This window comes from Lycium ferocissimum, chromosome 6, assembly GCF_029784015.1.
Source record: "Lycium ferocissimum isolate CSIRO_LF1 chromosome 6, AGI_CSIRO_Lferr_CH_V1, whole genome shotgun sequence".
NCBI lineage: Eukaryota > Viridiplantae > Streptophyta > Magnoliopsida > Solanales > Solanaceae > Lycium > Lycium ferocissimum.
The window spans coordinates 54,103,301-54,117,313 of NC_081347.1; the positions used below are offsets into that span (position 1 = coordinate 54,103,301).

Genomic DNA, 14,013 nt, shown 5'->3' on the forward strand with positions numbered 1-14,013 from the left:
CCAATAGCATGGCGATGGTTGGTGTTGAGAACAAGGATACTTGGAGATGGTTCTTAATGATTTTGAGAGAGGATGCGAACTTAGGAGGAGGTTCCCACTTACTATTCTCGGTGACATGCAAAAGGTAACTCAAAACAATCAAATATTTCTTTCTTGTTTTTATTTTAGACTAACTCTAATAACAGTATTATGCTTTGTTTTGAAACTACAGGGACTTGTAGCTGCTGCTGAAGAAATATTACCTGAATGTGAGCACAGGATGTGTGCTAGACATATCTTAGCAAATTGGTCACAAAACTGGAGAGGCATAGAGAGAAGGAAGAAATTCTGGGCTTGTGCTAGAGCAACATTTGAAGCAGATTTTAAGTATAAGCTTGATAGTCTAGCTAGGTTAGGTAGAGGTATTATGGAGGACCTTATCAAGTACAACAAAGAGAGATGGTGCAAAGCATACTTCCAAACTTTCTCCAAATGTGACGGTGTGGATAATAACATGGCGAGAGAAGTTTCAATGGATCTTGGGACCAAGGCACAAGACTATTGTTTCAATGTTGGAAGAAATCAGAATTAAGGTGATGAACAAGATTCCTAAGTGAAGAACATTTGCTGAAAGCTGGACAGAGGATGTCTCTCCAATGGCAATGATGGTGTTCAATGTCAATGTAGAGAGATCAATGCAATGCAACATTGATTGGAATGGTGATGAAGGGTTTGAAGTGCTAGAAGGTCATATAGACATCTTGTGAATTTGGGTCAACAAAAGTGTAGTCAAGAGATCATGGGAATTGAAGGATCCTATGTGCTCGTGCTATTGCGGCTATGAACAATTTGAATATGGATGCATCACAAGCAATTTCAAGCTGGTACAGAAAAGACAAATATTTGAGGCTTATTCTAACTTCATTCAGCCAGTTCCAAACATGAAAATGTGGCCAAACAGTACCAATCCAATTGTTGAGCCACCTAAAGTGAGAAAGATGCCTGGTAGACCAACTAAGAACAGAAAAAAAAAGATTGGAGAAGTAAGAAAATCAGGGAAGTTGCCAAAGCATGGGATAACAATGACTTGTTCAATCGCGAGGAAAGAGCCAATCATAACAAAAGGGTTGTCCAAAGAATCCTATGGCTAAGACAAAATCAAGAACCACACCATAGGTATACTTGCTTACATTGCTTACTATTTCTTATTGCTTAAATTGCTTCGTATACTTGCTTACATTGCTTAATCTGATTTGTGCTATTCTAGTGTGCTGCACCCTCTCAACAGTCCTCTAATAGAACTAAGAGAGGTAGAGGTCAATATGAAAGGGCAAGTAATAGCAGTAGAGATGAAGGAACAAGTACTGGCACTAGAGGTAAAGGAACAGGCGCAAAAAGTGGTTACAAAAGGCCAAGGGTTGTGGGACAAGGTGTATTTGTTTCTGGAACTGGATATACTGCAATTAATGTAAGTGTCATCTTCTTAAATTGTTAGCCTTGTGTTTTCAAAAGTGAGCCCAAAAAATAACCAAGTATTCTTTATGTTGCAGCAAGGTTTGCCAAGCAAAAGGACGGTTAATACTGGTGTGAGGAGTTCTGCACATGTGACTGGTGATATTGGTTATCAACCAACCAAAGGGCTGAAGTGGAAAGGCAAACAAGTTGTAACTCAAAGAGAACTTCGAGTCCAAAGTGCTGTGCATCGCATTCAAACCAGATCAAAAGCTGGCAGGATTCAAACAAAGGGCACAAGCCAAGGCTAAGTCACCCTCAAAAGCTGCTAAGGACAGTTCCCTCTAAGAGTGCAAATACAAGGCAAAAGCTAAGGAAAACCTCCTGCAAAAAAAGCTTCTTAGTTCATGTGTGGCTGCTGAATGTTACTTAAACTTCGACTAATGGTATTTTAGGTGTTTGTTGTTGTTGTTGAACAAAACTTAAACTTATGTGCTTTTTATGTTGTTGTGAATTTTGCTGTTTTAAGTGGTTGTGTATGCAGCTGTTTTTGGTTGAAACAATTAAGCACTTTGGTGGTGTTATGTTTATGAAACAATTAGGCACTTTGGTGCTGCTATGAAATGCATCTATTTATGTAGTAGCCAACGTGTAAATGTGTGTGTTTTACAGTTTGATTTCTTTGTGAAATACAATGTTTGATGTACTGTTATTGGTAGTAATTCTCAGATAAAATACCAACTGATTCAAGATAAGTAGCACATATATTGCTTTAATCAGCAAAAACATACACTTACATCTATCAAATATATCCCCGTCGTCTAACTTAACCAAAATTTACACAAAATGTTCCTTTAAGTCAGCCAAAATGTGCCCCCATCCGACATACTTAGACTTAGTCTTAAATCAGCGGGAAATTAGGATAAAGTACATTATCACATTACATATCAAACTTAAGCACAAGACTATCTTCAATGTCCTTCTCCACTTCAGCTGCTGTTGTTGCTTGTTAGTCTTCTTCAACAACCCCGAAATCACAATATTTGCTTGAATTGGAAACTCCGGATCATACCACTTGAAATACTTACAAGGAGTTCGAAATAGGGACTGCATTTGTATAAAAAACAACATAATCAATGTTAAGAAATTTAACTAATACAAATCGATTAAAAAGTATAAATATTACATACCCCATAATGCGTACATCCGAGAAATCTACGTCCGGGATTGTCATCCGACCATGAAATTCTTGTGACTGGAGGACACCCACATGCACAAACAAGTCTAATATTATAAATCATGAGTTCAAAGATTAATGGAAAGGAAGAAAATTGATGACAAAGAGAAAAAATTTAATGGAGGAATTCTTGAAATTTCTAATATATGGTGGAGGAGAAGGGGTTGCGGTGTATAAATAGGAAGAGAATAGAGAGAGAGACGTTGGGGGAAGGAAAATATTAAAGGAAAATGGTTATTTTAAGTTTTTAACCGTTGGGCGGGGGGGGGGGGGGGGGGGGGTCGATTTGGACAAAAAATGACCCCCTCACGCGCCATTGGACATTTGAAGTCACTTTCTGTGCCATGTGGACACTTAAGGGGGACGCGACGCATAAAGTTGCAAGTTCAGGGGGGTTTTTAATCCTCCGCATAGTTTAGGTGTGCACTGTATAAAAAGTTGCAAGTTCAGGGGGGTCCCAAGCGCTTTTGCCTTAATTTTACAAACTAAATTTAAACACATCATTCACTCCAACCATTCTAACATCCGGTCCAACCATGCAATTACATTGACGTAATTAATTATCTAATACGATTAAGCAACTTCAATGGTTGTCACTACGATTACTACCACCGCATGATCTCCTTGCGTTCATGGGTGAAAGAGATTCACTTGTACTTCTATTGACTTAAACAGATAAGCATTTTCAATCAAATGTGTTCACGAAATATTGACAGTCATCAGTTGAAAATTGCTTACGATTTCAATTTCTCATTCATGAGATATTGATACCTGAGAACTGAGACTACTATAAACACATCATTTTCAAAAATACACATACTTTTTTTTATTATCTTCTCAACCTCTGATAATCACATTATGCTATAGGATAATTCAAGATTTTACTTTCTTGAGTTGCAATTGGCCCTGTACAATCTTGAAAAAGTTGTGACGCTAGCATCCAGTAAAGGCCTAACTTCTCAAACAATCATGATGAACTAAAAAGATTGTCTTAAAAAGAGGAAAGTTGATTCCAGATAAGGTGTTTACATTAAGATTATCACAAGTAATAGAGGATTACACCAACATCCTCTAAGCTTGCAGTGTACGATCTTTATGCTTCTTTTAGAATCACAAATGAAGAAGCCCTTTTTTCCAAACTAATAGAAGCAGTATTTCACACAGAATGAAATCTTAAACAGAAAGATCATATAAGTGAATTCCATCAAAACATGATTAAATTCATGAATTTTGCACACAAACCACCTGTAGCTGCAGTCCTGCAAGTATAAGTCCTCTACCCTTTTTTTTAATTTTCTCCCAAATCCAGGAGAAATTAAATCAATGCACCAAAGATTTAGCTTATACACAAAATTTAAGAGTAGTTATATTTACCGTAGTAGAAGAAGAAGGAAATAGCCCCGCAAATTGTTCCGGTAACGTCCCTTCTTTCATTATCATATACGTCTTCAAAGCATTCATTACTTGATTGTTATTATTCACCATTTCTTTGTGAGCATTCAACAATTTATTATAGTTCTCTTGGCAATGGAACGAACATGAACCTTCACCCCTTGGAGCACTCATACCACCAAATCGAGGCCTTGTTTGTTTAAAAACTCTAGAGGGGACAGCTCCCAATCCCAAACACCGCACCCTTCCAGAATGCTCTTTTCCAAGCACCTTGCCAACTGCGTCATCAGGCGATACTATAGACCCATCCACAGTGCTTTGACTCAAAGTTAGCTGAATTTTTTCCTAAATATAGTACACTCAATTCGTTGTCAAAATGTTAATAAGTAATTTAGAACATATGAAAAAAAAGAAGCAACAGTGAAAGGTTTACTTTCATTTTGAGCTGAAACAGTAAGATCAATTGTCAGTTACTTTATTTCTTTAAGATTATGTTGAACATAAAGAACTTTCCAGTGCCAAAAGATTTTATCAAATTTTACTACTACTGCTAAAAAGGATAGTGTACAATGGTCGATAATTCGTATGCGGTAATCTTCTTGAGGTTTCGATGCAGTATGTCCATAAGCAAAAACAATAGTATCGCAGCACAAATTTGTCATTTTGAATTTACCAAAGCCAAGATACCTTCTTTCATATTTAACAAGTTTTACTAAGTGTAGCCGTTGGGGTAAGGTATGCTCTTGCATTCTCAAGTAGGCATCTTGGATAACACATATTTCTATGTTTGTTTCAACAAAACTAGCAACTATTAGTGTAGAATTTCTGGAAATTTTCCAAACAAACTGGTATATGTACAATGGTCATATAATGGTCAGTTTCTGCACTTTTCAGCTTAACAGAACTTAGTTGCAGCTCATATTCTCGTAAACAAGCAACAAATAATTGAACAGAGATATAAGAAACTTACACATATATCTTTCGCTGCCTCATTAACATAGGATCCATTTTCATTCTTATGAGTAGCAAGATAAATCTGTGCTCGTCCAGGCATTTGTCCGGTCTCGGCCAGCTATAAATGAAATAATCATATCAGAATAACTTAACTAATTAGAAATAATTACATAATAAGTTAGTTTAATAATCAACTTGAAGCTTTGGAACAGGGCTCCAATCACTAAGGCATGTAGGACCTGACACATAAAAAAGATGCTTTGTGGATTACGTGGATTCATGTATACTATATAAAGGGCCAAAGAATTGATCTTCTTCCTACACCCCCAACAAGCTAGTTGGATGGTAAGGAAAGTTTGCCCGCTACTTCTACATTCCAGAGGCTCAGTCCTAATAGAAGTATGATAAAACAGGTGTATCATCAACTGCTTGGAGACTATCCTAAAGTCCCCTGAAGGTACCTATTGTTTCAGAACTTAGCCAGACCAAAAGCTCAATTTATAATGTAGCTGCAAATCCAGAATAGACTACTCACTACTGACAGACTGCTGAAGTGGAACATACAAGTGGATCCTGTTTGTCAAATGTGCCACAATGGAGTTGAAACTAGAGATCACTTATTTTTTTATTGTTGTTTTGCGCAACAGCTTTGGCACAGATTGAGGCCAGTGTTGCAAAACTGGAACTTACAATGTCAGACAATTCTCAGTGTTTGTAAAGGCAAGACCATACAAGCTCAACTGAATGGAATGGTGTCTGCAGAGTTTATCTTTGCTCTACGGATAGAGAGGAACAATAGCATTTTTGAGAAAAGGGAGAAACAACAGGAAAGCATTGCCAAGGAAATTGCCTGCGTCTGCAATATTAGAGCATCTGCTCCAGTGAAGTCTAGGCTACATATGTGCAAGTTCTAAGGAATGCTCAAGAGGTGCTTTCCGGCCTGTAGACTATAGCTACTGATTGAAGTATAGCTGATAGTTTACTTTCTGTTTTTGTGGTTAGAGGGGTGATTCCAAATGATCTAGCAGGCTGTGTTATAGCCTGACTGCTTTGTAATTATTCTCTTGGTATTAATACAAGTTTATTAGTTACCAAAAAAAAAAAAAAGTTAAATGAATAAGTTAAAATCTTTCACCATTTCAGCCCTGCTTCTGGAGTTAGCTTTGGATCCACCTGTGTGCGGGATGGTTTGTTTCTTCCGACTTTCAGCATTCTTTTTGCACATTTCCTTACAAAAAGATACTCAAACTTCAATTATATAATAAATAATCATATGATTACAGTTACTAGCTGAATCAATTAAATATATACCTGTATTTCTTCTTTGAAACGATAATGACAATAAGAAGTCCACTGATCCCGTGGAATTCAGGTGGAACATTATCCATAATCTGAGCTTTGCTCTTAAGTTTGTCATCAAACTCTTTCCATATGGCCAGCCTATTCGCACTCCACTTCTTCGAAATAGAATTATAAACATGTAGTCATGCAACTGATTCCGTTGTCTGAAAACAGAATCAGGGCTTCATGAATAAAACACATGTTAGCTTATCTATTACATACAAATATAAAGTCTAAAGAAAAAATAGAGATATAGTAGTAAGAAAATAGAGTTAATACCTTTATAATTTGATCAAAGACGCGATCGAAATATGAGATAGGTAAATCCGGCCATTTCTCAAAGTGAATTGGAAATAAGGAGGAATCAGCTGCTAAAATTCCTAAAAAACCAGCAAGAAGGCCCTGTGCTTCTCCAAATGGAGCATCTAGGTAATCAAAATCGAGCACAATACGATCTTCGGCAGATATATTTAGCACTTCCTTGATTTTTAGTCTGAGTCTCTTTCTGTTTTCGTCTGAATCTTTAATAAGAAAAGCAAGAATTATATGATCAACCAAGACAAATACAAGAAAAATACAACATCCAATCAAAATTCTTGATACTGTCATTTTTAAAATCTCAAAATCTACCAATTTTATGATTAACCAAGACAAATACATTTTACATTACTAAGACCTGATTTGGTTAATTCCTCTAGCCAAAATACAGAAGACAGAAACATAATGAGAAACTGAAGAAAATAGGACAGAAAAGAAAGTATGCCTTTTAACAATCACTGGCTTTTCAAACAGGACAGAAAATTGGATTTTGCAGCTTATAGGCATTAAAACTATTATTCTACTGGGCCAGACAAATTTGGCTTGAGAGACCGACTATATTTTTTTTTTTTATTAAGCACCGGGTGTCCGAGTCTCTTTGAGCCCCGACTAATCCCAGGGGTGCACAGGCCCTCGGCAAGGAGTTTCCCGCAAGTGCACCACGGGTATTTTTTTTTTTTTTGAGAGACCGACTATATTGGCAGTCTGAAATTAGAAAAATTCGCCGAATTGTTCAACCATTTTTTTTTATTTTTTTTTGTGGTGGGGGCGACGATGATGAAATTACAAGGATTCGTGATTGAATCCTGCTTTTCCAAAATCCCAACAATTTCTGAATTTTCTAAATTTGCTTTCTGGTCTGATAAAATTTTGACCAAGATTGAATTGCACAACTTCAGAGATGTAGCTTCTAACGGGAAGACAAGACGGTGATCTCAAACAAAGAGCAGTCTCTAGAAGGAGCCCCACATTTGAAAATAGCAGCCCCGCGCTACTTGGTCTTATAACATATGCTATTTGGTGCACAAAAGTGTTCCACTATGAGAAAAGTGACAAGTTAACTGATAAATATACCAGGCTGCCTTTAGCACCAAAGGAATCCAAGATACTTTCAATTTTAGAGCATAAGAAACTTCGTGCAGCTAACTAATGCATAAACCTATTGAGACACCTTCTCATTGATCAAGGCTGATTTGGCAATGAGGTCCAGACAAAAATGAACAATCTACATAGCTAAGGAAGCAAGAGCTAGTGATAAATCACACATCTAGATCAGGCACTAAAATTTCAAGTAAATAAGGACGAACCTGACAAAAAGATGGCATACGTTAAGATAATCAATCACCAGAGCAATTTTTTTTTCTTTTAAAAAAAGATTGTGAGAAATCAATATCTCACCAATAAGTTTCAGATTACAATACCATAGCATCAAAGGTAGAATTTCTAATGAATATTACAGAACACTGAAATTTCGGGTACAATTAAGAGGCCTCTTGACAGAAGCGTTAAATATGCAATCTAGTTGAAAATAACTATAGATAAGCAGTATGTGTTTGATAACCAAATGCAAGAATACAGAAAGTTCAGCAGCTAGAACTTCAAATAAGAAAGAGAGAGAAGTGAAAAGTTTACCTATTGCATCAACGGTCCAATGTGTATTAGATACACGTCCAACACGCTTCCTGGATGGTGCCGGCTGTGATGCGGCTGATTTGATGAAGTCGAGTGTGATGCAGCCTGATTTGATGAAGTCGAGTGTGATGCGGCCTGATTTGATGAAGTCGACTGTGATGCAGCCTGATTTGATGAAGCCGGCTGTGATGCAGCCTGATTTGATGAAGCCGGCTGCGATGCAGCCTGATTTGATGAAGCCGGCTGTGATGCGCCCTTAAATGATCGTCTCGTTGCCTGAATTGACGGAACCGGCTGTGAAGTGGCCTGAACTGATAGTGTCGGTTGTGCTACACCTTGTGAAGTAGGTAGTGATTGAGCTAATTTTTGCAAGTTCTGCCAACACTTAGTCTTTGGCATATCTACAATTAACAAAATATAAGCAAATTTAAAAGCATCCCTGAGTAGATCTAGTATCATAGTCATTCCTTTGTCAATTAGCCCAGACAAGAACTTAATGTGATACAACTTTAATAAAAACTCTAACTTTGAGTACTTGGACCCTTCATACAATTCTTCCCTTCCGTCTTTAAGCAACTTAAAAAAGTCCTTGTCATATGAAGCGGGCATATCATTTAACATCTCTTCTTCTCCCACTACTTGTGACGGACCTACATCAACTCCCTCATGCCTTAAGCCTTGGAATGCTTCATTAATCAACAATTCTACGGGATTTTCATGAGGTAGTGTATCCTGAGTAACCTCGATGCTTCTAGAATTTTGCAACACATTCATTTCCCCATGCATAACCCAATTGACATAATTTTCAAGGAATTGCTTGCAAATCAAATGATCAAACACTACATATCTAGTCTGCCATTTTGCACAACCACATTCAGGACACGGACATTTAATTCTATCTCCTATAGCTCCATTCTTAAATGCAAATTCTAGAAATTGATTCAAACCAAGCTTATATTCTTTTCTGGTCGTTGGCATTCTAATCCAAGATTTATCCATTGAAAAACAAGATTACCAGAGAATATCACCTACAAGATTTTCATGAGAAAGTTATAAGATTAGAGACATTTAACAATTTTAAAAGACAGTGTAAAAGGAACACTTCATGACATAGTTGAATTATAATTTAGCTAATCTTAATGTAAGAAAGAATTAGCTGGTTATACTTAGTTATTTACGGAACAGAAAAAATATCTCAATTATTGTATTTAACTCTTCTTTCATATTGTTATGTGGACATGTAAGCAACCCAGGCAGAAAGTCCCGCTTTTGATTTGAGTTGCAACAAACAAATACAATTATGTGGCTTTCTCATTTCATCCAATTTCAACTAGTAACCCGTGACTGTTTGGCTGACTAACCAATAGATTGGACCTTTAAAATAAGAGAAAGACATACAATGACGGGCACTCATATTGTAACTGATTCCACACCACGAAGTTACTTACAGGACACAATTTCTCAGATGGAAGAAAAGGGAAAACTTGTTAGTTAGAGGAAAAAATAGAACATATACATATGCACATAAGGATAGATAAAGGAACAACAACATGGGACTGGTTCAATAGTTTGCTCTTCTCAGTCACCACCACAGTTACTATTCAGTACATTGCTGGTCAACTAAAGATGGCTGTGGATCCGAGACAAGTCTTGGCTGATGTTCTTACTATCACTATGTTCGTTATGCTTGGAGATATGATCAAAAGGGCCCATTTTGATGCCCTTCCTGTGGATTCAGAAATATCAATTCATGGTACCAGAAAGCAAAGTCTAGTTGGTGGGCCTTGGAAAGAGGATGGGAAATCTCTAAACTCATGTTGGACTAAACCAGTTCTCGAGGAAGCTGACGAATCACAAGGATATGTTACCTTCTCGCTCACTAATGGTCCTGAATATCACGTCTCTCAGATTGCTGATGCAGAGGTAATAGCAAGATATCTGCACGCAACTCTTGTACTCCCAGACATAAGGGGAACCGAACCTGGTGATAAAAGGAAATTTGAAGACGTCTATGATGTTGAGCAGTTTGTGAAAAGCCTTGATGGGGTGGTAAAAGTAGCTAAATCTAAGCCATCAAAAGTCTCGGGAAGGAATCTAGCAGTTGTGAAGGTTCCTAGCAGAGTTACTGAAGAACACATTGATGTTAACATCGAGCCAATTTTCAGATCAAAGGGGAACATAAGGCTAGCGACGTATTTTCCATCAGTAAACATGAAAAAAACGAAAGAGAATAGCAACATCGACTCAACTGCATGTTTGGGGATGTTTGGAACTCTAGAGCTTCAGCCTGAAGTTAATGGAGTAGTTGAGTCTATGATGGAGCGCTTAAGAACTTTGAGTAGGAAGTCAAATGAACAGTTTATCGCGGTGGATCTAAGGGCTGATATATTGGAGAAAAAGAGTTGCCAAGGAAACAGTGCTTCTAAATCAAAGAGTTGCTATGGTCCACAAGAGATAGCTATGTTTTGACCCAATATACTGTACTATTAAGATGGCTAAGGTGTGCTGCAGTTCTTTCAACTTTTGTTTACAGAAGACACAAGTTTGCTTCTAAAGTTTGTAGTGATCAATATTTAGATAGACCTTTCTAGGGTTCATTTGTAGAGGTTTTGGAGGAAGAGATCAAGCTCCCTTCCCACTTCAGCCCCAAACAAGTTGTGTCGAAGTTTATCATTTGTTGGACATATGGTATTGTCATACAAATATAGTGATTTTGAATGGAAAACCTTGAACATTTTGAGTTTCAAAAAAAAAAAAAAAGGAACAACAACATCTCAGAGGGAGTTAACAATTAGCACAAAGCTAGTAACTTAAAATGTAACTAAAAAGAAAAAAATTGATCACCGCACTTTAGGAGACATGCTTATTAGATAGATTCTTCAACAACTATTTTCTAAGTAAGAGATAATGAACCTGAAGCTGTGCAGCAACAATTTTAACAACTATAGTTGAAGCGTGTGACGTGCTCATCCAATACAATTCCTTAAGGCTAGATATTTCCGATCAAAAAATCCAAATAGCTTCTCCATAAATCCGCAATAAATCAGCACAATATACACATCGAGATTGAGACAAGCAGTAAATACACAATTAATCGACCCTAAATAAGACAATCACTTTGAAGATACTGCAAAGCAAAAAGAAAATGGAAAATCTAACGTTTACTCTAAAACAACAATAGTACAAACCATAAAAATTTGAATTTATAAGTAATATGTCCCATTGTCTTTCAAACAACAATACATACCAAAATAGAGTTCAGTTGAGAATTTTTACAAACACATTGTAGACAATTTTTCCACTTACCACAACAAAACAACAAGTATTTGATCTCATAGCAAAAAGAGGATCGGAGAGAGTAAATTTCACACACAAATTTTTACAAACACATTGTAGTCACTGTTACAAACACATTGTAGAAATTAACCAAAATTAACTAAATAGTTAATTCCTTTTTATTTCTTACTCATTTTACAGTAGAAATTACAGCATCAAAAAAAAAAAAAAGGAGAAATAGCCAAAAGAGTATCGGAGAGAGTAAATTTCACAAACATTTGAACCAAAATATTAAGTTTCTTCTTTTTTCTAACTCATTTTTCAGCTATAAACTTCGAATTTTAACTAAAAAAAGAGTAAATTCACAAACATTTGAACCAAAATAAACTCAAATCTAAAGCAATTGAAGATAAAAGATCAAATCTAAAGCAGCAATTTAGGGTTTACCGCTTTCTAGAGAGAGATTGAAGAAGAAATTCGTGTAGGGTTCAACCTTCTAGAGAGAGAAAGCAGAGTTCAAACTGTGTGCGAGAGAGAGTATTTTAAGTTTGGACAAATTAAATGAGGGAAACTTTTACATTTAGCGCTTTTTTTTTTTTTTTTTTTTTTTTTTAAGGGTAGCGGAGGCTTATAACCCCCGCAATTGATAACTAAATAGAGCTCAGTTTTTTAAAATATAGCGGGTTTATAACTCCCGAAAATTGGAAGCTCATTTTTAAAAAATAATAGCGGGGTTTATAAACCCCGCAAATCATAATTAATTCGTGGCATTAGATAGAGCTCCCGCTATTTGATGTTATTGCGGGGGTTAGCGGTGACCCCGCAAATTGACCCATTTTTTGTAGTGGGATCTTATCCTTGTAAGGGGAATTGGCTAAATTACTGTCTTATTAAGTTATTTGTTTAGCATTCAAATAGAAATTGCTTTAACATTTGAAAGCAGAAGCACGAGCCATCGTTGAAAATTACTTTTCAGAAATTTTTGTAACCGAGAAAGTGAATCGAATGGAATTGAAAATATTAGAAGTTTTACTAGCAAAGAATAAGAAGGGTCAAAAGGTGCTTAGATCTGCTTTTATAATTTGGTAAGATACATAGTTATAAGGAGGGGATATTTGGGTTACATTGGTCGAGTCGGTTATGACCCATTATTTTACCTATCTTGACCTAACCCATGTGAAACCCAAATAAATTTTGAACGAGTTAGTTTATGACTCCGTTTATTAACTTGATCCATTTTAACCCGTGAAATTTAACTCAACCCATTCATTTATCACCTTAGATTTATGCTTTACACTGTTCCAAGAGCTTATCAATCATTCTCATGCAGAGAATAAGATAGAATGGAAACTAGAAAAAAGAAAAAAAAATATTGTCATTTAGGCAGATCAATGGAATAGATTCTTGGTTGTGCATGAATAAAAACAAAAAAGGTTCCAACTCCTCATATAATTGGGCTTATTATGATTAGACTGATTAGACTAATTCCCCGTTAAAAGTACTGAATGGATTATTATGACCGAATTATCAACCAAAAACAAAGAAGAAAAGAAAAGAAAAACAAGGCAGACATTATTGGATAATTATATCAAAGTTGTTTATCTTGAGAAATAAATGGTTCTAATCAGTAATGATAGTCGTGAACGGCAAATAGGACTAAGACAGTTTCTGACTGAAACCAAAGATTTGACCAAAGCACAGCACTCGTGCATCCCATAATTCGCCAAGTGTTTGATATTAGCATGTTGTGGTCCTGAGCTATTTATGAAGAGAGAAAAATGAGATGGTCAGAAAGTGGATTTCTTAATTTCTTTTTTACTTTAAGTTATATACACTCACCTACAGTAAATCTTCTTTAACTTATTGATGTCATGTACCTTTTCTTTTGAATAATTAATCCGCACTTATCATAGACAATATAATTACGTGTTATATGGCCTGGTAGCGTCAAGTTTTTATTGTCACTATAAAAGTTAAACTGCTTTTTCTCTGTTCCTGAATACAGGATGCAGAAGTAAAATTCTACATATGAAATTCCCCCGACGTAACTCTTCTCGCTTTTTCCTTTTGCGACTTGCAGTATTTTGTCTTATAGATAAACAAGATTTGAAGTGGTTAATACAGATGCTAGCTGGTTATTTAACACTTCTATATAAAGGTGTCAACCGGTTCCAACCGGAACCGGTTGTGGAACCGGTTAAGGAACCGGCCGGTTCCGGTTAAAAAACCGGAACCGCTTAACCGGTTCCGGTTTCTGCAGGAAACTCCAAACCGGAACCGGTCCGGTTTGGAGTGTTTAAAATATGTTTTTTTTTTATTTTTTGTATTATATATATATATTATAGTATTTATTTGTATATTGTAGGTATATTTACATATGTTATACAACTTTATAATTAAAGTTTAAATATTTATTGACTAATTTTAACTAT

At 36.1% G+C, this 14,013-nt stretch overlaps 1 protein-coding gene across 1 annotated transcript; it reads left to right on the plus strand.

Moving 5' to 3' along the window:
• Positions 1-9,886: 9,886 nt before the first annotated feature.
• LOC132060818 (protein MANNAN SYNTHESIS-RELATED 1-like) lies at positions 9,887-10,774 on the plus strand. The gene has a single exon (XM_059453731.1). The coding sequence runs from the start codon at positions 9,932-9,934 to the stop codon at positions 10,772-10,774; it is 843 nt and encodes a 280-aa protein (XP_059309714.1). The 5' UTR covers positions 9,887-9,931.
• Positions 10,775-14,013: the final 3,239 nt, after the last annotated feature.